The 24,514-nt window shown below is 61.5% G+C and overlaps 1 protein-coding gene across 1 annotated transcript in view; it reads right to left on the bottom strand.

Moving 5' to 3' along the window:
• Positions 1–1,714: 1,714 nt before the first annotated feature.
• The window catches only part of SLC7A5 (solute carrier family 7 member 5), a 29,010-nt gene continuing 6,210 nt past the window's right edge, over positions 1,715–24,514 (bottom strand). The window contains exons 2-10 of the mRNA XM_043435780.1: positions 17,962–18,087; positions 9,700–9,805; positions 9,275–9,319; positions 8,779–8,902; positions 8,250–8,353; positions 7,746–7,842; positions 7,035–7,184; positions 5,303–5,480; positions 1,715–4,245 (exon numbers count right to left, since the gene is read on the bottom strand). Coding sequence (XP_043291715.1) covers positions 4,190–4,245; positions 5,303–5,480; positions 7,035–7,184; positions 7,746–7,842; positions 8,250–8,353; positions 8,779–8,902; positions 9,275–9,319; positions 9,700–9,805; positions 17,962–18,087 — 986 coding nt within the window. The 3' untranslated portion in view covers positions 1,715–4,189. The remainder of the gene's footprint in view (positions 4,246–5,302; positions 5,481–7,034; positions 7,185–7,745; positions 7,843–8,249; positions 8,354–8,778; positions 8,903–9,274; positions 9,320–9,699; positions 9,806–17,961; positions 18,088–24,514) is intronic.

Below are 24,514 nucleotides of genomic sequence, written 5' to 3'. Positions count from 1 at the left end.
AAAGGGCTACGAGGGAACCTTCCATGCCCGTCTTAGATCCAGAGAGGATATGTTCTCCGGGAAAACGGGTAGAGACGAGTTCTGTGATCTGATCACCTGGGGCGCTGGTGTGATTTAAACTTAAGTGTTTTAGTTAATTACAGTTGAGTTTCTACTTGCAGGATTAAGTCACCCTTTGGCTGGAGGACAAAGATCTGGGTTTTGCCAGAGCCGGACCCCTAGAAGTAGGGCCTGCGGCTTGGACCTGTGTGACGTGACCGTGCATAAAGAGGAATTTTAGGAGCCGTTTCTGGCAGGAGGGCGAAGGTCTTGGGGCCACAAGGAGCTGCTCGCCTGGGGCAGACTCCTGAGTACAGAGAGCCCCTTTGGGGGTGGGGGTATTCTCTCCAGGTCTTTGGCCCTCCCTTCACCATCTCGGAGGCCGGGGAAGGGTCATGTGTTTAAGACGCACAGAACCGGTCTTGTCCCGAAGCAGGAGCACGAGGTGGGCACTGCTTCCTCCCCGGGAGCTCGTGACGGCTGTTTCCCAGCTCTCCCCCTGGGTCCCTCCCACTCTGCTTGGGATCCAGTTCTGTGTGCTTGGCCCCCATCCCCGTAGCCAGGCAAGATCCCACGCCCTCGTGGTAGTTTTGGCTAGCCCCTGATGTTAGAGGCCCCTGCCTCACTGCTCATACGCCAACCCTACCAGCCCCTTCCCAAGAATCTGGGGACCACGAAGAGAGAGGCCTCCTGCAGGAGCCAGTACCCTTCCACCTTCTCCTCCTCCAAACATTCTCTCCGTGCCCGGGTGCCTGGGGTTTGAGCAACACAGGCTGTTGGGTGAACATGCCCAGTCCTTCTCCCAGCCCCCAAGGGACATTTCTCTTTCCCCCCACAGAGGACCCAGACCCGCCAGCTCTGCTCGGACCACACGTGTTGGGCAATTTGCTTGGGCTGGTTTGAGACCCGTCCTTTTTGTGTCCAGACCCACTTCCATCAGCGGCTGGGCAGGTACATGCCCTCCTCTCATTGCTGCTGTTGGGACGGACAAGGGATGTTAACGCGCGTGTCCACGTCTCACGGAGCTGACCTGGGACTTTGTCCAGCTGGGCCCCTGGAGCAATCGAGGGGCTGCAGGATGCACAAGGGCCTAGGCAGCGGACCTGCTGAGGGCAGCACCGGAACCCAAGCCCAGGGGCTGGTGTGAACACCTCCACAGAGGCCAAGGCCCCACGTCCCAGCAGTGGGGCTGGCTCAGCAGCTGCCGTGGACAGGCTGTGGCCGCGCATTCTGGCACGCCTATGCCTGGCTGTGCAAGGCCCTGGGAGGAATGGAGTTTGCCATCAACAAGTGGTGAGGGCTGGCGTGGCTCTCGGCCCTGCTCCATCCTGAGGCTGTGTTGTGGAAACTTGCCCTTTCCTCTGAGCCCAAGCTGGCATGTGCTGCCCCACCTCACCCAACGACCCCGGCCTGGTGACCGCAAGGCCTGCATTATTCCAGGTACCACTAGGCCAAGCCCGTTCTGCTCTCTTCTTGGCTTCAATGTCTCTCCCAAGAAGTGGCTCCAAGTTCTGGCTCCTCCCTGGCCTTGCTCACCTATCTGTTCATGAGTGAATGAGTGAGTGGAGTGACTAAATGAGCCAGGCAAGGAGCTGTGCGTGATCACCACCCTCCTCCTGGAACCTCCCTCACCCAGAACTTGGCACGGAAGAAAAAACAAAAAGACCATCAGCAGTGCTTATAATTCCAATTCTTAAAAAACAAATTCCCCCAACAAAACACAAAACTCCCCATCCCAAACCAGCTAAGCGTAACACGTTAGCATTAACAGCGTTAACAGAAGAGAAAGGCGCAAAGTCACACACACGCGACATCGTGGCGGGCAGCTGACGCGGCCGGAACCCAAGGGGCAGCACGGCTGCACATTGCCCCACAATAAATAAACACGGTGCCCTCCCATCAGGGAGACGTGAGGGTGGAGTAAAGCACAACGGCTGGACACACACTCGCCTGTTATGCCAAAATCTGGCTTAAAAATAAAATTAACCCACAAGCGGGAACGCTCAGGACACCTGTCAGTAGTGTGATCAGGAGTGGAGTTGGCCCAGAAGGCCGACGTGGCATAACCAGGGTGCCCGGGCTCCAGAGCCCCAAGGTTGCAGCCTGGGCCCCCAACCTGCCTTCACAGATGCTGGGGAGCCACACCCCTGGTCTTTCAGTATAAACGGAGCTCAGGGCCCCCTTCCCCTGCAGGGGTGACAGTACCCCACCCCCAGGAGGCCACCGCGCTCTGGACACAGTCACCTGGCCCCTGCGCTCTGCCAGGTCACATCGAGGGCCGGTGGTGTGGACCATGAGGAAACCCAAGTGCCGCCCCCAGAGCCCCGCGGGAGGAGGCCGAAATCTGCCATGAGGCTGCTGGAGCCCCGTGGAGAGGCAGAGGGCAGTGTCCCGTGTATGCCCGAGAAAACTGAGGCCCCAGCAGAGTCTCACGTCAGGCCTCTGGCTTCCTCGGTGACATTCTGCCTCCGGATGCTGAGCTGGGCCCCAGACGTGTGGACCGTGGCCTGGGAGGATTCGGTTGGTGAGGAGACGCCAGTGGATGCTGTGTCGGGAGCCGCAGGCTGGCAGGGTCTCCTGACCAGCATGGGCTGGGAGGGCTGGACATCTGGCTGCCTCCACTTCAGCCTCAATGTCTATCCCGGGCCCCCCAAGCTGCTTGTTGGGTCTCTCTGGGCCCATCAGACCACGTGGGGCCCCGGAGTCCAGGCGGGTGACGGCTGGAATGGCCACGCAGAACTCACGTGGCCCCTGGGAATCGGCAGCAGCTTCTTCGGCTGCAGCTGAGCAACGAGGCCCAAAGGCTCGGCTCAACCCCACCCTGATGGGAAGGTCAGGGGTTACAGGCCAAGGCAGGGCCTAGAGGGAGACTGACCGCGGATGACACTGCTGCCCAAGTGGGCTCCATGGAAGACAGAGAGCCCGCCCAGAAACGCCAGGCGAGCTTCTGGCCCTTGGCTGCCTCCCGGGGAGAACACTATGGGAACCACAACAACAAAAGCACAGCCTCTTGTTGGGGGCAGGGGGAGGCCGGGTGTGTGCGCTGGCCCCAGCAGGACTCAGGCGGCCTTCGGAGCAGGTGGAGCTGAGGCCGGGCGCTGGGGACAGGTGATGGGGGCGGGGCCGGCGGGGCCTCAGCCAGGGAGCTGGGAGCACCCCAGAGAGCTGCCAAGGCTGCAACCCAGCCCCTGAGGCCTGGGGCGGGGGGGGGCCGCAGCCTCATGGGACACAGATGAGAAGCCCCTAAGGGGTCGAGGCGTCTGCTTACAGATTTCAAGTGTGAGGCTTTGAAAGAACTAGAGCTTGATTCCAAAGCTGACGCAGAACAGGCCCCAGGCTGCACTGCCCACCACCCACCACAGGAGCCACCGGACTCCTCGGGCCGCTGCTCAGGCTGGTGTCCAGGGTGGGGTGTACAGACAGGACCTTGGAGATGTTGTGTGTGACAGGGTGCAGCCCCCCGCACCCCCCCCCACAACTGCATGTGCTGATGGGAGGTCCGGGGTCGCCCAGCTGCCCCGACCTCTGCTTGGAGCCCCCTGCCCACAGCAGGTGCCAGGGCACCACTGTCCACCAGCCCAAAGCCCCTGCTTCTACAAGCCTCTAGGCATTCTTTCTCTTCTCCGGGGGAGGGGAGGGAGTTAGCGCAGGGCTTTAAGGCAACGAGACGTAAGCCCGGAGGTTAGTTTTACGAAGTCACTGCATCTACAACAGAGAAACAGGGAAGCCAAGCACATGTGTCCAGTCCACCGTCCAGAATCCGGTGACAGGACCTGGCCCCCCGAAGGAACACTGTGCTGCAGACAACGTTCGGGGAGAAAACTTTTCCACCCCGTTTCTTTAAAAAATAATTGTCTTGGTAATGTCAACCCGACCCAAGACTTAAGTTAAAAAAAAAATAATACAAATAAACGAAGGTGAGAAGGGAGGAGGCCCAGTTTGGGAGGAAGCCTGCGGCCTCCTTGGTCCGAGGTTCCCGCCTCCACGCTTGAGAGGTATCCGCAGACGTCCGCCTTCGGGGACTAAATTCGTACCAGGGTTCACCGTGGCCTGGCCGCCTCCCGGGGCAGGGACAGCGGAGGCCCCGGAGGAGCTGCCTGGATGGTGGGACCGAGTCGCTCTCTCAGGGCGGCCTCCTGGCTCTGGTCGCTTACGTCTCCTGGGGAACCACGTGCATGAGCTTCTGGCACAGGACCGTCGTGGAAACTGCCAGGAGGAAACAGCATTACTTGGGTGCCCTGGCCTGGCGCCTGGGGGTCAGGGACCTGGTGCCTGGGACGTAGGCTCACCCAGCCCCAGTTGTCCTGAGTCCCGAGGTCTTAAGAGAAGTCAGGAATTCACGTGTGGGCATCAGGCCCCAGGCCTCCTGCTGGAGGGGCATGGCCTGTGCCCCTGGCTATCTGCTGGGACTATTACTGGAGGGTGGCGGGGATGGTCAAGGATCCTAGTAAGGGAGGATCCTAGCAATGGAGGCAGCAAGTGAGCTGCCTCCACCCCTCACCCCAGTTCAGACCCCAGAACCCATAACAGGATGATGGGCCCGGCTGCCCACACGCCCACCATGGGCCTCAGAGGGGCTGGAGCAGGCGGGTGTGTGTGCTATGGCCTGGGTGAACCCACGGACGCTCCACGAGCATCACTGGGGGGGGCGTTTCAGGACGGAGGGGCCCTGCGTGTGTGTGACCGCTCACATCATTTCACTGATGGACAGCGCCCTGGGCCCCAGGCAGGTGGCCAGCAGAATTCTGGGACGGCTCCCTGCGGGGTGTTTAAGCCCACCCAGGAGCCTGTCACGATAACGGCGGTCTCAGCGCAGTCCTGAACAGGCCTGTCAACAAGCCCCGTGACCGCTGTGAGGGATCCCGTTTTCTCCTCTCCTGCTTTTCTAGGTCAGCCGGCTGGCTTTAAGCTGGCGGCAGACGGGGGGGATTTTGTTACTTGGCAAGAGCAGCCTGGTTTTCTGGAATCCCTTGTTTTGAGATTAGCTGGTGCCAGGCTCAGCGTCTTATCCTGAAATACGTGGGCCAGGTCACCGCCAGACAGGCCCGGCTTGGCCACTGCGGGCCCCTCAGCCAGGACCTCGCACATCCAGATGCTGACCCCCCTCCCCTGCCCACCGCCAGTGACCCGGGCGGGGCGGGGGGGGGGGCCCTGCCTGCTGTGCTGCTCCTGGCCACTGGACTGAGGTCAGGGGAGCACAGCCAGGTGGGCAGGACAGATCCCTGGGGGACGGAGGAGGCCTGGCAGGCAGGGAGGGACTCACAGATGCTCTGAAGCAGCCACTTGGGCTTGTCTCTCCACCAGACCCCAAGGAAGTAGACGGGCAGGCCGCTGAGGATGATGGTGAAGCCGATGCCACACTCCACAGGGGTCTTCCAGAAGGAGACGGCGATCAGGAAGAGGCAGGCCAGGATGAAGAACACTGGGAGGGCCAGGTGAACCTGCCAGGGGGGCCGCAGCTGATGCCAGGGAGCCTGGAGTCTCCGTGTGTCTCTTCCCGCCCACACCTGCCACGACCCAGCCACCCCTGGAGCCCTCCCTCCGCCCCTGCTGGAGCTGGCCTTCCCTGGGGCCCACCTGGCCTCTCCCACAGACCCCCAGACAGCCCTGTGCCTGGCTGAGCCTTCCTGATCAGGGTCACCATGCTGCCTGAGCAGTGTCTCTGCTGTCTGCCAGGGCCTGAGGTTCCCCCGGGCTGGCCTCCCTCAGCTGCGCCGGCCTCTTGAGAAGCGGGACCCCGCCGCGTTCTCCGTTTACCCAGCTCAGCAAGGGCAGCAGGCAGTAATTACCAAAAGACCAGCGGGAGCCGGCGGGTGAGTGGGAACAAGCAGGCTTCTCAAGGTCAGGGGAGGGTGGACTCCCAGGTTCCCACATCACAGGGAGGGAACCCTGCCCCCCACCACGGTAGCCTGATGGGGGGTGACGCCTCTGGGAAGACCGCGGCCACCACTAACAAGCAAGGTGTGCCTGCCTTCTCAGAGGGCCCTTGTGGACAGGCTGGACCACAGGTACACAGTTGCTGGGCAGACAGCCCCACCCACACACAGCCAGGGGCCCAGGGACACTAGTCCCCCTCTGCAAACACTGTGCCTCCCGCCAGGCGGCCTGTCCACGCACGGACTCCACCCTCTGTCTACACACTGGCAAGAGACCTGGGGAGAGCGAGGGTCCCCTAAGGTCAGCCCAGACTGCCTGCCCCATGCCTGGCCTCATGGGGACAGCACCCCCCACAAGCAGGGAGCCAGGTGGACCAGGCCACTGAGGTCGCCCTGGTGCCCGGGGAACCTGTCCAAGGCAGGAAGGCCGGGCCTGGCCTCTGCAGGACTGCTAGGTGGGGAAGCAGGCGAGAGGCCTGTGTCAGCTGCAGAGGGGCTCTGCCCTCAACCCGACACCACTGTTGGGGGGCAGAGCCAATGTGCTCGCCAGGGCCCCGGCAGGTGTGTGGCCCCCTTTGTGCAAAACAATGGCTGCCCTTGGGGAGCGGCCCCCAGTACCAAGTGGAGGAAAGGGAAACGCCCTCTCAGACCAGGCAGACAGGGGGCAGACAATCTGAATGGGCCAAGTGGGGGAAAAGTCAGGGGACATGCTCCGCGCTGCAGCCTGTCACAGCACCCCCATCCCTGGTCACGCCAGCACCCACCCCTCCCCAGACAGCGCGGCAATCCTCACTCTCCCGACCCCCGGCCAGGCAGCTCAGTGCTGCCCCAGGCTGCTCAGTCCCCTTGCCCCGCACACCCGCCTGGCGTGGCAGCCTTCTTCTGCCTCTCTTCTGCCAGAAGACAAGCTTTAGAAGAGCAGGGCTTTAGGGGGTCATTTGTGACCTTGGACGAACCCCAGCACCTGGAATCATACGCCTGGCCATCAACAGTCTTCGACTGAGCTCAGTCCCTCCTCGTCTAGATCAGAACGTGTTCATGCACTGATCAGGGTGCCCTTAGGGAAGGCGCCCTGAGCCCTCATCTGTGGAAGGGACAGCGTGGACGCCCAGCCCTCACCTTGATGGGCCGCTCCAGCTCCGGCTTCTGGTAGCGAAGCCAGAGCATGCCGGCGATGGCCAGGGCCACGCAGAGCCAGTTGAAGAAGCTGAAGAAGTTGATGACGGAGAAGATGTCTTTGGAAAAGGCGTAGAGCAGGGTCATGACGCACTGCAACCAGAGGGCAGGCCATGAGCCTCAGGATGTGCCCGGGGGGAGGGCTGACCGCACGCGCCCCGTCCCGTCTTAGCGGAAGAAGTGGTCAGCACCACATGCGGGCCCTCAGAGCAAAGGGACGTGGGGCCCTCAGAGCAAAGGGGTGTGTTGATGGCAGGGTGACTGAGGTCCTGGGCTTCACGGAGGTGGCAGAGGCCACGTCTACGCTGGTTGGGAGGTTTGGCTTCAAGTGCCTCTACGCTGATTTCAGATTTGTTTTTTTAACAACTACCGTGTATTAATTTTGGAGAAACAAAAAACTACCTCGTGCTCCCTGGCATCCAGGGGCGCACCTGGTGACGGGCACAACACTTGTGCTGACCTGTCTACATCGCATCTCAGCCTCTGATCCCCAGCCTGGCCAGCACCAGGTGGAGCCAGGACAGGGGTTCCCAGACAGGGTGTGCCCCCCACCGCCGCCACCCCATCTCAAAGCCCCCAGTGATCCCTAAGGGACACACCTGTCCTCCACCTGCCAGTGACCCCCCCACTGGGGGGTCTCACCGTGGGACTCACCGTGAACACCAGCGAGGGCACAGGCGTCAGCAGCCGCGGGTGGATCATGGAGAGGATGGAGGGCAGGTGGCCCTCCCGGGCCCCCACGAAGAACAGCCTGCGGACAGAGGGGCGGCGGGCTGTCAGCCTCGGCCGAGGGACCCAGGCAGGTGGGGGTGGAGGGGCCTGTGCTGAGGGCTGCACTCCCTGCTGTAAGCCTTGGTGTCCCTCGTGGACAGCTGCTGGAGGGTCCTGTCAGCCCCGGCCCCACAAGGTCCAGATGAACCCACGAGGGTCTGGATGGACAGGGTAGCTGTGTCACCTCTAGGCAGGGATGTGGGTTATTTCCAAGTCATGTGATGGCCTGACGGCTATGTTATTACTCAAAGTAACAAGAAAGAGAACCCTCAGAGCTCATGTGAGGAAGCTGTGTGCAGTAGCGACCCGCGGGGCGGCCCCACCCACACCCCGTCCTGCTCTGGCCCCACGGGGCCTATGGGACAGAGCCGCCCCAGGCGGGCTCACCTGGAGGACGTGAAGAGGGAGCCGTTGACGGAGCCGAAGCAGGACAGGCCTACGAAGACGGGGATGATCCAGGACATGACGCCCAAGTGGTAGTTCCCGAAGTCCTGGATGGACACGGACTGTGAGCCCTGCCCCTGAGACGCCCCCCGCCCTGCAGTCCCTTCCCAAGACACCTCCGGCCCCGGAGTGCCCTTCCTCATCCACACGACCCTCCCTGAGGAGTTCAGTATTTATTCAGATGGTGGGCCAGCCTCTGAGGTGGGGCTGGAGGTCTGTAATGGACTCAGCCCCTCGGCTCTAAAATCAACTGGTGCCGGGACCACAGCCGCTGAGCCAATCTAAAACCATCGGGTGGCCTGAGCACCAGCGCCGTTAAAGCCTCCTGTGGTCCCCACGTGCAGCCAGTACCCTGCACGCCTGGCGGGCCTGGCCAAGCACTGGCTCAACCCCTCCTAGGAGGAGGGTGGTTTGCAAAGGAGGGGCCCGCTCTGCTCCTGTCTGAGCTCAGAGGGCAGGGCTGGCAACTTACCACGGCCACGGCCTCCGAGGTAAGCATCTGCTCGGGGGTCAGTGTGGTGAAGTAGGCCAGGTTCGTCAGCACGTACACCAGGGTGACGATCGGGAGCGAGATGATGATGGCCAGGGGCAGGTTTCTGAGAGAACCGGGCGGGCATGTCAACAAAACAAGGCCCAGCATGGGGCCAGCGGACCCCTCAACGGCTGAGCCCACACCTCACTGCAAGGGGAGCGGCACGTGGCTGGGAGGCGGTGCATGGGGCGGGGCAGCCGTGCAAACGTGGGCCAGCGACCCAACCCTCCGGCCTCCCGGCCCGTATCTGTGGACTTCCTACCCTTTCTGTGGGAGTATGCTATTCAAGGTCACACAGCCTCCATGAGCCCAACCCCAGGGACCCTCTCTGCACTGCACTGGGCTGGGCCCAAGGATGGGCTCTTGGATACAGCCAGGCTTCTTCATCCTCTCAGGTGAAAATGATGAAAACACACACCTCTGTTCACACACGTACCTGTAGGGATTAATCATCTCCTCTGTGACAAAATTCAAGTAATTCCTAGAATTCAGAGAGCAAACTTTTACTAAACATTCCTTTTGTCATTGGAACAAAAGAATGTAGATTCCATGGGACCCTTCCTGGCTGCCCTGGGCAGGGAGAGGAGACCCCCACAACCCCCAGGCCCCTACTGAGATGGCAATGGTCCTGCCCCTCCCCACACCCCCAGGCAGCAGCACAGTCTCCAAAGGGTCAGCAGTGTCCGCAGAGGTTTATCTGGGGGCACCCTTCTTGGGGGCCAAGAAGAGCACCAGGGCTGCTGTGGGGGCCCCTCTGTGCTTCCTTGGGACATGAGGGGTTTCCTGCCCCCAGAATCACCATGGATGACAGAGACATGTGGCTTTCTGGGTGCTCTGGAGCCCAGGCATTCTAGAACCTACCATCCCCCATAGGCAAAGAGGCCGCTGTATAGCGCCAGCACGATGTTCCCCACATCCAGCTTGGTGCCTTCAAAGGAGGACTTGGGATCCAGATTCGCTACATCACCTGGCAGAGGCCAAACAGACAGAAAGGAATTCTGGGTTAGACAGTGCGGAATCGAGGTCAAGCCACAAGTTCCGGAATGTTCCTGGAGCAAAACATGGTAACAGACAAAAATGCAACAGATTAAATGCACCTGTGGGCCACCCGGGGCTGAGGGTGCGGGGGCCAAGGGAGCGCGGCTCTGCCCTGAGCTCGAGGAACGCAGCCCCCAGGGCCCTCCTCTGGCCCCCCAGACAGGACTGGTGGCTCTGTAGACCCCCAGCCATGCTGAGCACCCCTGTCTGTCTGTGTCTGGGGGATAGGACACCCCGTGACATGGCTCTAGGCCAGAGACCTTCTCTCCCTCTCAGTGCCAGGAGCCCAGTAAACCCAGGCTTCTCACCCCTGCCCCTGGACATGGGAGACCTGAGGGGCTGGAGCTGGGGAAGGATGGTGGGCTGCTCTTTAACCCAGATGGACATACTGGCTCTTGGACGCAACGGGGCTGGCTTCTCAGCTGACCATTTCTACCCCAAAAGGCCCCAGGTGTCCAGGGCTTGTGGCTGCGTGGCTCGACCTTTGCCCCACCATCACATGCCACCTCTGGCTGTGACTCCTATGTCCCGAAAGGACACGTGTCACTGGATTCAGGGCCCCAGCAAACCAGGGTGGCCTCAGCTCCAATCCTCTCTTTTTCTAAATAAGGCCAAATCCAGATTCCATTAGACGTGTCACGGGGGCCCCCCTCAACCTGGTACAACAAACATGAAACATGGGGGCCTCAGAAGGGTCCTTGGCTACCAGCACGGTGTCTGGCCTGCCTGTTCTGGGCTGTTACACCATCGGTGAAATGGCCCCTTAACACCCAGGGCCGGAAAGACTTTCCATAATGAGGGGCCTGACAGTGGGAACTGACACAGTGGGGGTCAGTTCCTGGCTCCCCAGCTCTGGGGGTGGCGGCGGCACTGATACACACCTCAGCAACCATCACCTTCGTGGGAGGGGCTTGCAACAGAAGCAGAGCCAGTATGTCGGGCACACGGGGCTGGAGGAGCTGAGCGTCCAGTCGGGACAGGGACAGTCTCTCACCCGCAGGTGAGGGTCTGAGAACAGCTGGCCCAGGTCCCCAGGGGCCAGGCTGAGACGGGACCCCAGGGCTGCCACGCCACCCCTGGGGCATGACAAGCGGCTCCTGTGAACCCCTCCTTCCACCCAACTGAAGCCTGCACTTCCTTCCAGGCAGTACCCATGTCCTCTGGTAAGCTCCTTGGGGGAGAGACGGACCCTGAGTGCCTGTTTCTGGGTCGGCATGCCTGCGCTGTCTGCCCTTCACCTCCAGCCGAAGCTATGAGACGGACGGGGGACGCATGAGGCCGCTTCTGCCCACCAGATGAGGCCATGGTCTCATGATGAGCACGGGTTCCGAGGCGGCTGGCACCTCACCCAGCCCGCCGCCCGCACGTGATCTGAGGAGGACGCCCGGGTCCTGAGACTGCCCGGTCACAGGGTGGTCAGCAGGGCTGGGGGGGAGCACAGAGAGCTGGACAGTGCGCATCAGCACAGCATCCAGAGCTCGGCCAGTCCCCACACGACGTTCTGGAACTTCCATTCCTTTACAGCTGTCCCACCGTCAGGGACACGGAGGCTCAGGCCACCTGCCAGTGGCCTGGTTCTGGGACCATGACACGCCCACCACTCCCAGAATTCTGCAGCTGCTCCTGAGCCCAGGGGAGCCCCTCGCGGCTCCACCGCCCCAGGTCTGCACAGACCCCGCACCCCCACGTGCTTTGCTGCTGCTGCCACTGCTTACACTCTCGTCACTGCTTCTAGGGCATCAAAGGTCTCTGCCAACAAGGGCTCCTTCCAAGCAGCGAACCTGCCTTTCTTTTCTCCTCAACCTGCCCCACTTCCCTACCAGGACACGCCTCCTTGTTTCCTGCAGATTCACGGGCAGCTTCTTTGCACACAGGCTGCGAGATCGACCTCGGTGCATCGGCTAGAACTGGCTCCCACCTCAAGCACAACCCTGAAGTAGTGACACTGCCTGCATGTGTGTGCACGTGGGTGCGCACCCATGTATACACACACATGCACTTGTGGGCTGGAGACACCGCTACACAGAACAGCTGCTGTTTTTGCTGAGTATGAAACTCGAGGCTTGAAATACAAGCTGGGTTTTCAAGTAAGAACCATGGTTTTTACTCAGCTCTGTGGACACCAACCAGCCTAGTGTCCTGACATGAAAGCATCATCACCCCGAGACAGTGAATGGAATTCCCGTCCCCAGAATTTACTAGATGTACCGGGTGACTTGTAGCCTTGAAACCCCAAGAAAACACAGTGGCTCTGCCCGAACTCAGACTGAACAATCTCACTGGGCTGCCCAGGGGCCTCTGACGGACAGGAGTGGCTGGGCCGTCCTGCCGGGAGCTCCCGAGTTGTCTGGGGCCTCATTCCCTGTCTACAAAGTGTCCGACTCCCCCGGAGGCAAGTGGACATCCCTGCATCCCAGACCCCACATTCCCGCACGTCACTCCTGGCACAGCGTGGGGGTTGGGGGGAGCTCCGCCAGGAATCTGGCAGCTTTGGGCTCCGACCCACTACTGTAAGCCCCTTTGGACTGCCCCTACCCTGTCATCTCCCTCCCGCCGAACTGTCCCAAGTGAACGCACACAGGCCCCCCCAGCGGAGCTTCTGGGTCTGTCCAGCCTCTGACTGCTGGAGGGCCTCCCAGATCAGGGCCGCAGCTGCACTGGGCACCCAACCAAATGCTGTCCAAGTGCTGCCCTCCTCTCCACGGGCGCCTCGGAGCAGGCGCCGGCTCTGCTGGCTCCACACAGCACTTGGCCGGGCCCCCCAAGACGGGCACAGCTCAGGAGTGACTGCGAAGGGACAGTGGCTCCACCCATGCCGTCCATGCATCCTGTTGGGAATGGAGCCCTCGATGCAGGTCTGGAGAGCTGAGGGGGGCTGCCTGCCTGTCTCCAGAGCAGCAAAAAGCCGAACGAGGCCGCCAGAGCCCCACGGGGTGATGCGTGTGGGCAGCTGCCCAGTGCCAGCGGCCAGCACAGGGGACACACGGGGGAGGCCTTCTGGGAGGGCAGACCCCAGACTACACACTGATTTCAGCCACCCACCAGCCCCAGCAAGCAGGGGACATGGTGCTGACCAGGGACACACCTGGGATTGTCACGTGGGGTGGGTTGGTAGGGGGTTCATCTGGTTGGTGGAGACGGGTGCTGCTGGACACTGCACGAGGAGGCTCCCCCAGCAGATGCTGCTGAGTGGAATTCTGCCCTCGAGCAATGACAGGTGTCCGAGCCATGTGCAAGGGCTCCCACGGACCCCAAGTTGGAATGCGAGCCTTGTTTAAACAGAGCTCCAGACACCAGACAGACACTAGAGAGATGACTGTGCCGACCCCCCACCGCCCCCATGACCACGGAGCTCTCCATGCCAGCCGTTCTTACAGGGCCCCCGGGCTCACAGGAGGCAGACAGGAAAGATGGGGAGATGGGGAGACGGGGGCGGACAGACGGGGAGCATGCAGGCCCTCCTGTGGGGCCTGGGGTGTGCGAACTCCAGCAGTTCAGTGGGGTCCCCTGGGCCCCCCTTCTCTGGGGCTTCTCTGCAGGCCCCCAGGGCCGCAGGAAGGTGAAAGCTAGTGGACAGCCACACACCAGCCCTCGGGCAGCTCTGGGAGCCAGGCAGGCCCGCCTGCCCGCCAGGATCCCTCTGAGAACAAGGGGGATTGGGAGGGGAGTGTTCACAAGGCCCCAGAGAGCCCATTTCAGGGAAAGCAGCCCAAATCCCTGCGTCATGCAGACAGGGCCGTGGGAACCAGCCAAGAAAACCCGGGGGTGCAGGCACCCCACCCTCAGAGGGGCCGTGTGCACACTGCGACACGCCAGCCCCTCTGAATCAGAGGACAAAGGCTCACCGAGGTCTCTGGGTCCCCCTGGGGCTGGCCTGGCCTGTCACCCTCACCACGGCTGGGCCTGGGCCCAGGCATGGGAACCCGCAGCCAGTCTGGAGATGGCGGCTGGTGGAAAGCCAGAAAAATCCCAGAGCCTCAGGGTGACCAGGACCCGCCCCTCCTGCCACAGCCCCCAGAACCCCTCCCCGGATGGGAGGCCGACTGTGAGAAAGTCACCCCCTCAACCAGGGTGGGGGGGTGTCCACTGCGCTGGAATCTTTCGCTTGGTCCCTCCGTAACTCCTGGGGTTCCACACAGTCGTCGTGTATGTGGTGCCAGGTACTGAACCGAGTACCCCTGACAGTTCGTATCCCCCCGGAACCTCAGAATGTGACATGCTCTGATAAAGGTCTCTGCAGATGTAATCAAGGCAAGGAGCGCAAGGTGAGACACCGTGGACTAGGGTGGGCCCCATTCCTCGAGCATCCTTGTAGGACAGAGACGTGGGGGCCACGTGAGGATAAGGCCGTGTGATGTGGCCACGGGCCTGGGGACCACTAGGCAGGAAGGCTCCTCCTGCGGGCTTCGGAGGGAGCTCAACCTGGACTGTGGACCGGCGGCCTCAGACTCTGAGACCAAAACTGCAGTGTCTGAAGCCCCATCCGTGTCCTGTGCTGCGGCCGCCCCAGGACACTCTGCAGACTGAGGGCTCAGATGCCCCAGTCTCCACTCTGCAACGCACGGGCACGGCTGGGACGTGAAAGAGCCTGAGCCTGGCCGCGGACCCCACCTCTCCACCACTGGCTGAGTAAGCAGGAGCTTGGCCACAGGGCTGAGCTCTGCTGAGAATCAGCTCTGCCCTCTGCTCCATCCACAGACCAGGCACCCCGGCGGGGGTTACATCTACAATGGGCTTGTTGAGGGTCCTCTCTTCTGTTTCCCCACCCTGGGCTGGGCACCTGGGGTCCGGTGCCTGTTCTTTGGCTCTGCCTAAGGGGGTGCGGGGCAAGGACAGGATGGTTCCCTATGTGGAGGACATGCTGGTTCCCCACAGCCTGTCTACTGTATTGTCTTGTCTTTTAAACTCCTGGAGGAGCTGTCGCTGGACGTCAAGATCAGCGTGAAGATTCAAAGAACCCTCTCCCCACTGCACAGGCAGGCAGACCTGTGAGCACGAACTGTGCCCACTGCACAGGCTGGGAGACTCCCGAGCACCGATGGCGCCCAGCACAGGGCTTTGCCCTGCTGCCGCCCTATCTGCGTGCTGCCCACCCAGGGCGGGGCTGAGTGGAGGCGGCAGGGAGACAGAGCCAGCTGCCAGGCCTTTGATTTTTTCTAGGCGGGCCGCACAAGCAAAGCATGTGAGCTGCGCAGGCCGACAGAAAGGTCTCAATTAAAAACCATCAAAGAGCACCGGAGGGGGTGAGCCGCCTGCATCAGTCCTCCCACCGCGGCTGAGGCGCCCCATCTGCGCGTGACCCAGTGCTCCAGGCATCTGGCCAGGAGTAGACGGCCCACCAAGCACCAGCCCTGTCTCCTGGGGCACAGGTGACTGGGGGAGGACGGAAACCCAGCCTTGTGGCCCCAGTCAGTGTTCTGCAGTCCTGGTGTGATCCTGACCCCTCTGAGACGGCCTCCATCACAGGCACCCTGAGTCCTGCACTGGGGTGGCCGGGTCCGGGAGGAGCACCCGAAACGTCTTCCCCCGACTTTGAAGAGAGCAGCTCTGCTCAGAGGCTGCCCAAGGCACCTGCCCATGACCCAAAGACAGGCCTGGGGCTGCTGCGGGCACTTATCAGATGAGGACGCGAGGCTCCAGGAGGCGCAGGGCTCTGCCTGGAGAGACCGGTCCGAGCCCCAGATGCTCCCGGGATGAGGGTCTCCTCCCAGCCCCACAGCTCCCCCTGCCCTGACCACCAGCAGAGCTAGAGCTGCTCAGGGCCTTCCCCACCACAGGCCGACACAGCCCTGGGGCAGGATGCAGGGTGGGCCAACCCCTGAGGGAGCTCATGTCCCCGCACACGGTGACCATTCACAGTGGCCTCCACACCCAGGACTCCTGCTGGGCCCAGGGCCAGGTGAGCTCGCGGGAGCTGCTGGGGCGGGGGGGGGGGGGGAGGGTTGGGCTGCCTGGTCCCCTCCCATGACCTCCAGCAGGGAGCACCCTTTATCTGCAGCTGGGTGACCCCAGCCACTGCATCCACGCACCCACAAGGTCCCACCATGTGTCCTCTGGGCAGGGCCTGGGCTCCAGGGACCTGCCTTCTCTATACCTCTCCCACCCTCCAATCCAGGAACAGCCTGACCTTGGGCCGAGGGCCTTGCAGGTGCTATAGGTAAACGGCCAACAGACAAAAGCAAAAAACACAAAAAGCTGCCCAGGCTTCTCGCTCAGCCCTGGTCCTCAGGGCTCCACCTCCTGACCCTGCCGCTGGGCCTGCTGCTCTCTGTGGCCTCCCCTGGCTGAGCTGTGCCCACTGGGATCTGAGATAATCTCAGTCTCCCCCTTCCTGAAAAGGCTGGCAGTGGTCTCGAGGGCCCACAGGCCCAACTCCCCCACTCCCAGTCCCAGTGAGCCCCTCCCACACCTGCGATCTCAGTCCAGGACTGCAGAGTGGTCCCTGGTCACACCAACCCCGCCTCCGGCCCTCAGAAAAGCCATCCGGGTCGGGGCTGACCCTTCCCAATCCGAGTTTCCTATTCATGGGTCTGGTCCTGGGGAAGGACGGGAAGGAGGGCAGCACTGCCTGTGAGTCTCACGGCATCGAGGACGAGGCCACAGAGGCCTGGAACTGGACCTGCTGATCCCACAGCCCAGGCCCTTCTGCAGCCCCAGGGCCCCTGGGCTCCAGGCAGGCCGGTGGGGCCGGGCACTGGGTGAAGGACAGCAGAGACAACGAGTGGGCCAGTCTGTGAGACACAGGTCATGCCCTCCAGATGCAATGTGGCCCGCAGCCATTCAGGCACCGTGGTGCTAAGCCCTGCCTGAAGGGTCTTGACCCTCCTGCCGAGGTTCAGCATGGGACCCTGGGGCAGCCACTGGAGTGGAGATCAGGCGGCAGTCATGGGGAAAGGGTGGTTTCCACAAAGTCCTCTAGAAGGGAGGGGACCATCTGGAGGAAAACCCCGTAGACAGGAATTCTGCAGACGCTGCACTGCCTCCCAGGTTCAGAAAGGAATGGCTTCGGGGGAGGATGTTTTCGACGGCAACAAAATTATAAACACATTATGTATTCAAGCTGAACAAAAGCTCTTTGCTATCCCTGCTGAAATCTGTTTTCACAGAAGTCTAGTCCCCCTGCATCTTATCACACCAGCCAAGCGAACCTCCCTCAGCAAGTCCTCCTCCTCAGGAGACTCGACACAGTTCCCAGCACAACAGGCTGGTGGCACAGGAGGGGTTTCTTCTCCCACCCGTTGGTTCCCACCGTAAGCTCCAGACGGCAGGGAGTCCCCCTCCGCCCTGACCACCTCCCTCAGAGCTGTCACCCCCCTGACACCTGGAGCCTGGCCTGAACAGCGTGCTCTAGACACAGTCCTGTCTTCAGGAAAATGCTGGGGCGTGAGATCCCAGGAAGCCAGGGGACACAGGCTGGTCTCCCACCTCCTGGCCCCGATTCTATCAGCACCCAGATGCAGAGTGAGGCTCCGGGGTCCCTCCTTACACACAGGGCTGGGATGGGGATCTCAGCCCTGCAGGACCACTGAACTGAGGCAGCTGAGCAGATGGCCACCCTGGCCTGCCGTCCAGCCGTGCCTCTGTTCACCGAGACACCCCCCTTCAGAAACGGGGTCGACTCCACCTGCCCGTGCCCCCCCGGATAAACTCTGCGGGTCACCCATCACGCCACGTGGGTGGCCATCGTGGGAGGGGTGGGGATGGCGGGCAGGCATCCACACGGCACCTGGGCCCTGCAGAGGGCTGGGGGCACGTTCCCAAGTGGAGGATCCACCAGTTCTGGCAACAACACCACTTGGCCACACTCCTGACACGGCAGGTGCATTGCCAAGCTCGCCCCTCGATCCCCCGTCACCACCACGCCCGCCCTGTGTGGACAGGGGACTATGGTCTGCGTGGTAGACCCATTTCTCCCAATGCTTCGGGACTGACAACTTGCCGGTGACCACGTTCACTCGGCCTACCTCAGCATCAGTGATCCCCTGGGACCACCCGACCCACTGACTCCAGTGAATCCCCTTAGCCAAGGTGGTGGATCTGGGGCCTGGTGTCCAGAGACAGCACCCCCACCCCAGGCACACTCACCCTTCCCGATCTGGATGAAGCCGAGCAGGATGATCAAGGCCAGCGCTAGCAGCTTGGCAGCAGCAAAGGCGTCCTGGACGCGGGTGGCGCCCTTCACACTGTAACAGTTCACGGCCGTGAGTAGCACTGTGGAGACAGGGCAGCAAGTGAGTGCTGTGGAAACGCGGGCAGAGGGGCAGGCGCTCCCCAGCCCCTTCCCTGGGTCTGACCATCTGGACTCTGGGAAGGGAGGGGACCCGAGGACACAGGCTGCGAGCCCAGGTGCCCCCAGGCTGCCATAAGGGGATGTTTCCTGATGGACAGATTTCAACCTTCCACAGGGAATCAAAACACCTCCACCTGCACCTGAGTCCCTCCAGGGGGCGCCCTTGAGGAGCACAAGCTGCTACCGTGGGGGTGTGTGTGCACGCAGTCACCTTTCTGCTCCCACCTGACGCTTCGGCACAATTTACCCGACACCCTAACCTCTTAAGGGGGGAACCCTCTCTTCAGAGGGTCCTCGTAGGATTTCCCCCAGGGACACAGCGGATGAAGCCTAAGCCTGACAAGCCGGGGGTGGAGTGGGGTGGGGTGTTGGGTGCAGGGAGCGCTGAAGGAGATGCACAGCCGGGGGTCCCAGTGGTTAGACCAGAGAACCAGTGCCAACTCTGCTGCTCGTGTCGCAGCAGGTACTGAAGACCCCACCCCAAGGCAGTCCCCACAGCGGGGCGGGGGCACAGGGCAGGCAAGCCGGGCTCCACAAACTCAACAACACAGGCAGGCCCCACCTGGAACCCGGGGAGACCCCCAGACCTGAGCGGGGGCAGGGGCTGAGTGCTCAGGGGCCTGGCGAGCTGGGGGGAAGGCAGTCAAATCTGTAAACTCACAACCAAACAGAATGAGATGAAAAGGAAGGAAGGAATCAGCCCCAACCCATGCCCTCCTTCACCGCGTCCCTTGTGGATGAGATGAAAACAAAGGAACAAACCAGCCCCCAACACCCATGCCTTCCTCCTCCACCGTGTCCCCCGTGGAAACACGCCTGGCGTGACGGCTCTTAGGGTGGCTCTGCCTCATGCCGCTGCTGACACCAGCTGCCCAGGGGAATGGCCAGGGCGCAGATGGGGCCTTTTATGATGGGAGGGTTGGCAGTCAAACATTAACTGGACAGCCTGGACCCATGGGAAGGACATCTGTCCACCATGCCCCGCACACAGCACTTCTCCAGACAGAACCAACTCGGGCTGGCAGGTGCCACGTGGCTCCCTCCCCAGCTAAATTAATTACATGTACTTTTACAAAGTGAGGGAAAGGCCCCCAAAGAAATAAATCCACACTAATTAACTAGATGAGCTACGACAGTCCAGGTGGGCGAAAAACAGGAAATGGCCCCATGAGCTCTGGTTAGGACCAGCCCCAGCCCACAGCTTCTCTCTCGGAAATTAACTGATACCGGAATACCACCCTCCCTGTCCTTTTCTCTTTGCTGCTCTAAGCCTGGCTGATGCAATGGCTGATCAGGACTGTCTGCCACGCCCCAGAAAGTAGAGGTTGAAATCTGTCTTAAAACCAGTTGCCTTTGGCCCCTGCTCCTAAACTGAAACCCTCAGATGTTCCCCACGCCAGGTACGACAGTGGAGGGCTGTGATAAATGGACCCTGAGTGGCCCTCACTCGTGGGGACCCTAGCCGGGCCCCCTGGGCTCCCAGGTGGTGGTCCTGCACTTGTCAGAGGCTGGTGGTGGACAGCCGCCTCAGGGCAGTGTGGCCCATGCAAGGCCTTGAGAACGTGGGGGCAGAGCCCCTGTCAGGGCACCAAAGCTGTCTCCAGCGGCAGGAGCTGAGCCCTGGCGGGGAGAGGCTCAGATGAAGGGGCCGACATGTGCAAGGGGCAAACAGCACCAGTGACCCTCAGCGTGTGGCTCGGGGGTGGACACACACTCAGTCCAGGCCCTCCAGATCAGCCCCAAGACAGCTGTCCTGCATCATGCACATCAGCGCTGCCACTCCCAGCACAGAAGAGGAGAGCCGGAGGCCGAGAGGACCCCTGTCCTCCATGACAGGGGCAGACCCGGGACTCTGGGGCCCCTCTGATACACACACCCCCACTGTGGGTTGGGGAGAGGTGGAGCAGCAGGGAATTCCTTCTCCTGAGCATCCAGGATGGTGCAACCCACCACGTGGCTGGGACCCTGGGTGAGGGGCCCTGGGAGAGCAAGCCCAGGTGCGCTCCCACCAGTGGGCCGAGGAGCCTGGACACAGTAGAGGGCGGGGAAGGGTGGGGGGAGGAGGAACCTTTCCAGGCAGAGGGCAGTCCTACAATTTCCGTAGGTGGAAAGTGACAACCCTGAGGCATCAGTTTCCGCATGCAGCAAGAGGCTGGCGGATTGCATCACTTCGCCATTCACGCTCCAGGCCGGAAGCGGGGTGGGGCGGGGGAAGGGGCGTGGCCAGAGCGCGGGGAGGGGGAGACGGCGCTTCCTGCCGGCAGTCAGCCCCCGCCCAGCAGCCCTCGCTGCAGTCATCTCTGCACGCCTCAGGGGGTTTGGGGTCTCCGACCCAAGGTGAGCGGGGCTCCCCTCCCCACCCCACAGATGAGGTCTCTGAGGATCCAGGAAGGGGGTGTGGCTGGCCAAGCCCAGCCCCAGGGCCCCCAGGGCCTCGCCTTCAGGGAACCAGGGCCCTGCCCGGCAGGTGTCCTAGACCCTGAGAATCCAGGAAGGGGGTGTGGCTGCCAAGCCCAGCCCCGGGGCCCCCGGGGCCCCGTGGACCCTGAGCTCAGCTCTGTCTCAGACTGGGAGGGAAATGGGCCGGATCTCAGGACAAAGGGGACTCTGTAATATTCCTTTCTTTTACAGAAAGAGGAATGAAAACATAGAATGAGACGTTAATGTTCATTGACTTTGGCCCAAGAGTAAACGCTTTACTATTCCCCATAATGTCCGTTCTATATGGGGCCCCATCCCAGACTTAGACAGCAGGGCCGGGAGGCCGTCTGGGAAGCTGGGTCGGCCTCTGGCTGCCCTGGCTTTAAGTCCATCACCCCAACAAGGCGCCTCAGCTTCCACACAGCCGGATGGAGGGGTCATCCGGGTGGAACCAGGACCTCTGCTGCCACCACCCTGGTTAGGGGCAGCCCCCACCTGTGCTTCAGGGCAGGGGGCACAGTCCGCCCCAGGGCACCAGCAGGCAGGCACTGGCTGGAAGCCAGCCCCCTTGGGGTTCCCAGTGCTGACACCCCCCAGATAAACACCAGGCAACAGCTGGGACCGGAAGATAGAGCCTGGTGGGCTCAGGAGAGGAGCGGCTGTGGGCAGATGGCAGGGCAGGCGGGGCCTGGTGGCTGGTCCCACAGGCTTTCAGGGCTGCGCCCGTCCTGGCCTTGTCTGGCTGTGACATGGCACCTTGCTGCCCTGCAGGAGCACCCCAGTTCTACCTTGCAAGGGGGTCGGGGCCTCAGGTTTTTGCTAGAGGGCCAGCCACCTCCTGCAAAGTCACCATCCCCCCCCAACAAACTCACAGACTTGCACTTGTACTCTTGTTCCCGCACTTGTACCCATTCTCATGTCTGGGAGGGCAGGACATGATGCCCAGTGAGGAACAACCCCCAGCAGGCCTGGTGGGAGGCTCGCAATCCATGGCCCCCTGGGCCGCTGGCCACGCTTAGAGCCTGACCAGGAGTGCCAACTCCAGCTGCAACCTGGCTGACCAGGTGGCTTGAGTTCAGAGTCCTGTCTGCAGAACGCAAGCCACTCCCACCCCACGATGCCGACTTGCAGGTAGAAGAAAGGGCTCTGAGCGGGCGAACATACAGATGGAGGCGTGCACCAGGGCACTTATCTATCTGAGCAGCACCCAAAGGCTCTGCCCAGCCTTGCCCAGCCTGACCTCTCACCCCGGCCTGACCGGTTATCTCACTCTCCAGACCTGGGGTCCACCTCCGATAACTCTTCACACACAGGCTGTCAGCTGTCAGCCACTGGGGGCAAGCCTCCCAACCCCCAGCAGATGCTGGGCTTGAAACACAGCGGGGGCTGTTTTCACTTAAAAACACCAAAACAAAACACACCAAAACCCATTTCCCTCTCTGACTGAGGGTAAAACCCTGATGAGCCTTATCAGGGCTGCTCCTGGATTCTGTGCATGCCAATAACAAAATAACAACCTCAACAGTTGGGGTGAAGTATGAGCATCCACTGTCTACACCCCACTCAGTGTCCTCAGGGTCCCTCACCCTCAACCCCTCTGCTGACTCGAGGTCAAACACACCAGAGCATCGAGGTCAAACACACCAGAGCATCGAGGTCAAACACACCAGAGCAAGGTCGTGGGCAGGCGACAGAACCATCCAGAACCACAGCATGTGGTGACTGGCTGCCCCCACTCATCAGAAAATTCAGCCACTGTCCCCATGTCTGTGAGGAGGCTGCAGCCATGGACGCTCCCTTGTCCCCAGGTCTGCAGGGACCATCCCCCTCTCCCCAGAATGAAAGGATGAAGGGCCCATGGGCCAGAGCCCCTGAGCCTGGAACCTCACTATCAAGAAGCTACCAGTGAGTCTTTTTGAAAGAGGTGCTTTCTCTTTAGGGTCCTTGATAAAAGAAGGGCCAATGCTTGAGGAAAAGACAGTCTGAGGCCCAGGAGTAACTGCTGGCCCCACACAGGTGGGAGGGGCTGAGATGCCAGGGAGATGAGCACCGTTTTATCAGTTTTGCTGGCAGGCCCCCAGCGGCGCCCCAAGACAGCCCTCGGTGGGCCCTGGGATGGGACAGGAAGTGGCTGGCAGGCCGCATGGGTTGCAGGAAGCCAGGCCAGCTGGTCTCCTGAGGCAGCAGCTGGTACCGGGCCAGAGAGCAGCAGTTGCTGACCACTGCAACCGCGGCGGGACGAGCCCCGGGCCCAGGCAGCCAGCCCGCCTATTGTCGAAGCCTCCATCCGTCAAACAGGGTCACTCACTGGGCATCTGGACCTGGAGCCCTGGCTGCAGGTGGGCCAAGGCTCCTGGACTGTGGCCAGTGACCCCGGGCTTGAGTGGCCCAAGTGGCTGGCAGTGGGGCTGACTGCTGAAAAAGCAGCAAGTCGCTCCGGGGTGTGTGTCCTGCCTTGACCCTATTGTCCAAATCCGCTCAGCATGCAGGGACCCAGGGCTCAGAGGGTACTCCGTGAACCAGGCCCTCGGCTCTGGTCCTGGGCTCCCTAATGTCCTCTAGGCTTGGGGCGAGCCCCCCACTCCCAGGCCCAGCCCCCATGGTGGCCTGTGCCCCGCACCCAGCATTTCTTCCCTTCCTGCCCTAACTGGCCCAACCCAATAACAGACTGCTGTCCCACTGAGTGTATCACCTCCCAGAGCACCTGACTGGGCAGGCCCAAGAACCCACATTTCTGACAGTGCTGTCCAGGGCACCCACATGGAGAACCAGCAGCTGACTTCATGACGTGTAATTCCCCTTTACTGGCTCCAAGAGAGTGAATGCCCAGGACCCACCCATACCCCAAACATCTGAGGAGGCCAGCCTCACTTCCAGAGGCGGTGGAGTGCAGAGCCTACGCAGGGCGACAGCTCGGCTCCAGGACCACCCACGACCCCACCACTGGCCACTCAAGATCGGAGCGTCCAGAGTTTGGAGAACTGAGAGAAATGAGGGAATTTCAGGCGCAGGGGCTGTTCGGATGGGACCCAGGGCTCCATCTAATTCCCATGTCCAGTCTCTGCAGAGACAGGCCGTGGATGCAGGAGCAGGCAAATGCAAAACCTCAATCCAGTCAGGACAGGGCCCTTGTCGATCACTGATTTCCTATGAAAACCATTACTAATAGGCCGAGTCACGTTTTCAAATGTGACCAGCCCTGGAACATGTGTTTCGTGTTTTCCATTTTTAACCTGGGCTGGGTGACACCCGGTCAGAGCTCCCCCACCCTTGCTCAGAGGCAGAAGTCTCAGCCAGCGTCTGAAACTGGGACTGACACTTCATTTCAAACACACCAGAAAGAGGCAGGTTCAGTCCAGTCTGAGATCTGCTGACACACAAGCCCTGAAATTGGCAGGAAACTCCACAAATAGCCACATCTCATTTTATTGCTTTCTTCCAAAGCAGAGCCCTGCAGAATAAACAGAGGTTCCCAAAGGGGGCCCCCCAAACCCCAAGAACACCCAGGAGCCACAGGAAGGAGTCCCTTCTAGCTTGGTCGATTTCTCACATGCTGTGTGATCTTGGGCTAGTGACTTAGCGGGTCTGAGCCTCTGTATTTCCTCATCAGCTAACTGGGAATATTGCTGCAGGCCCTGACCGGTGCGCCTGCAAGTTAACCGAGCGGTCACAGCCGAGTGAAGATGTGCTAAGGAGCCGAGGCTGTGTGTGCGGGTGTCTCCAGTTAGTATCTATCCCCGGCTCGCATGGCTATGGTCTGGAAACCCCCACCCCACCGCAAACCTGCTGCACCTGAGGGTGACGGGACCCCGCGGCCCCCACTCCACAACCTAGTTTGCTAGTTAGGGGAGAGCAGTGAGGACATCCAGGCCTCCTGAGTCCCACTTCTGTGCAGTGGCCCCTGGCCTGGGGTCTTCAGCCCTGGTG

This window comes from Cervus canadensis, chromosome 18 (genome assembly GCF_019320065.1).
Source record: "Cervus canadensis isolate Bull #8, Minnesota chromosome 18, ASM1932006v1, whole genome shotgun sequence".
Lineage (NCBI taxonomy): Eukaryota > Metazoa > Chordata > Mammalia > Artiodactyla > Cervidae > Cervus > Cervus canadensis.
The sequence above is the reverse complement of the archived record's forward strand: the minus strand, read 5'-3'. Positions and strand labels throughout refer to the sequence as shown.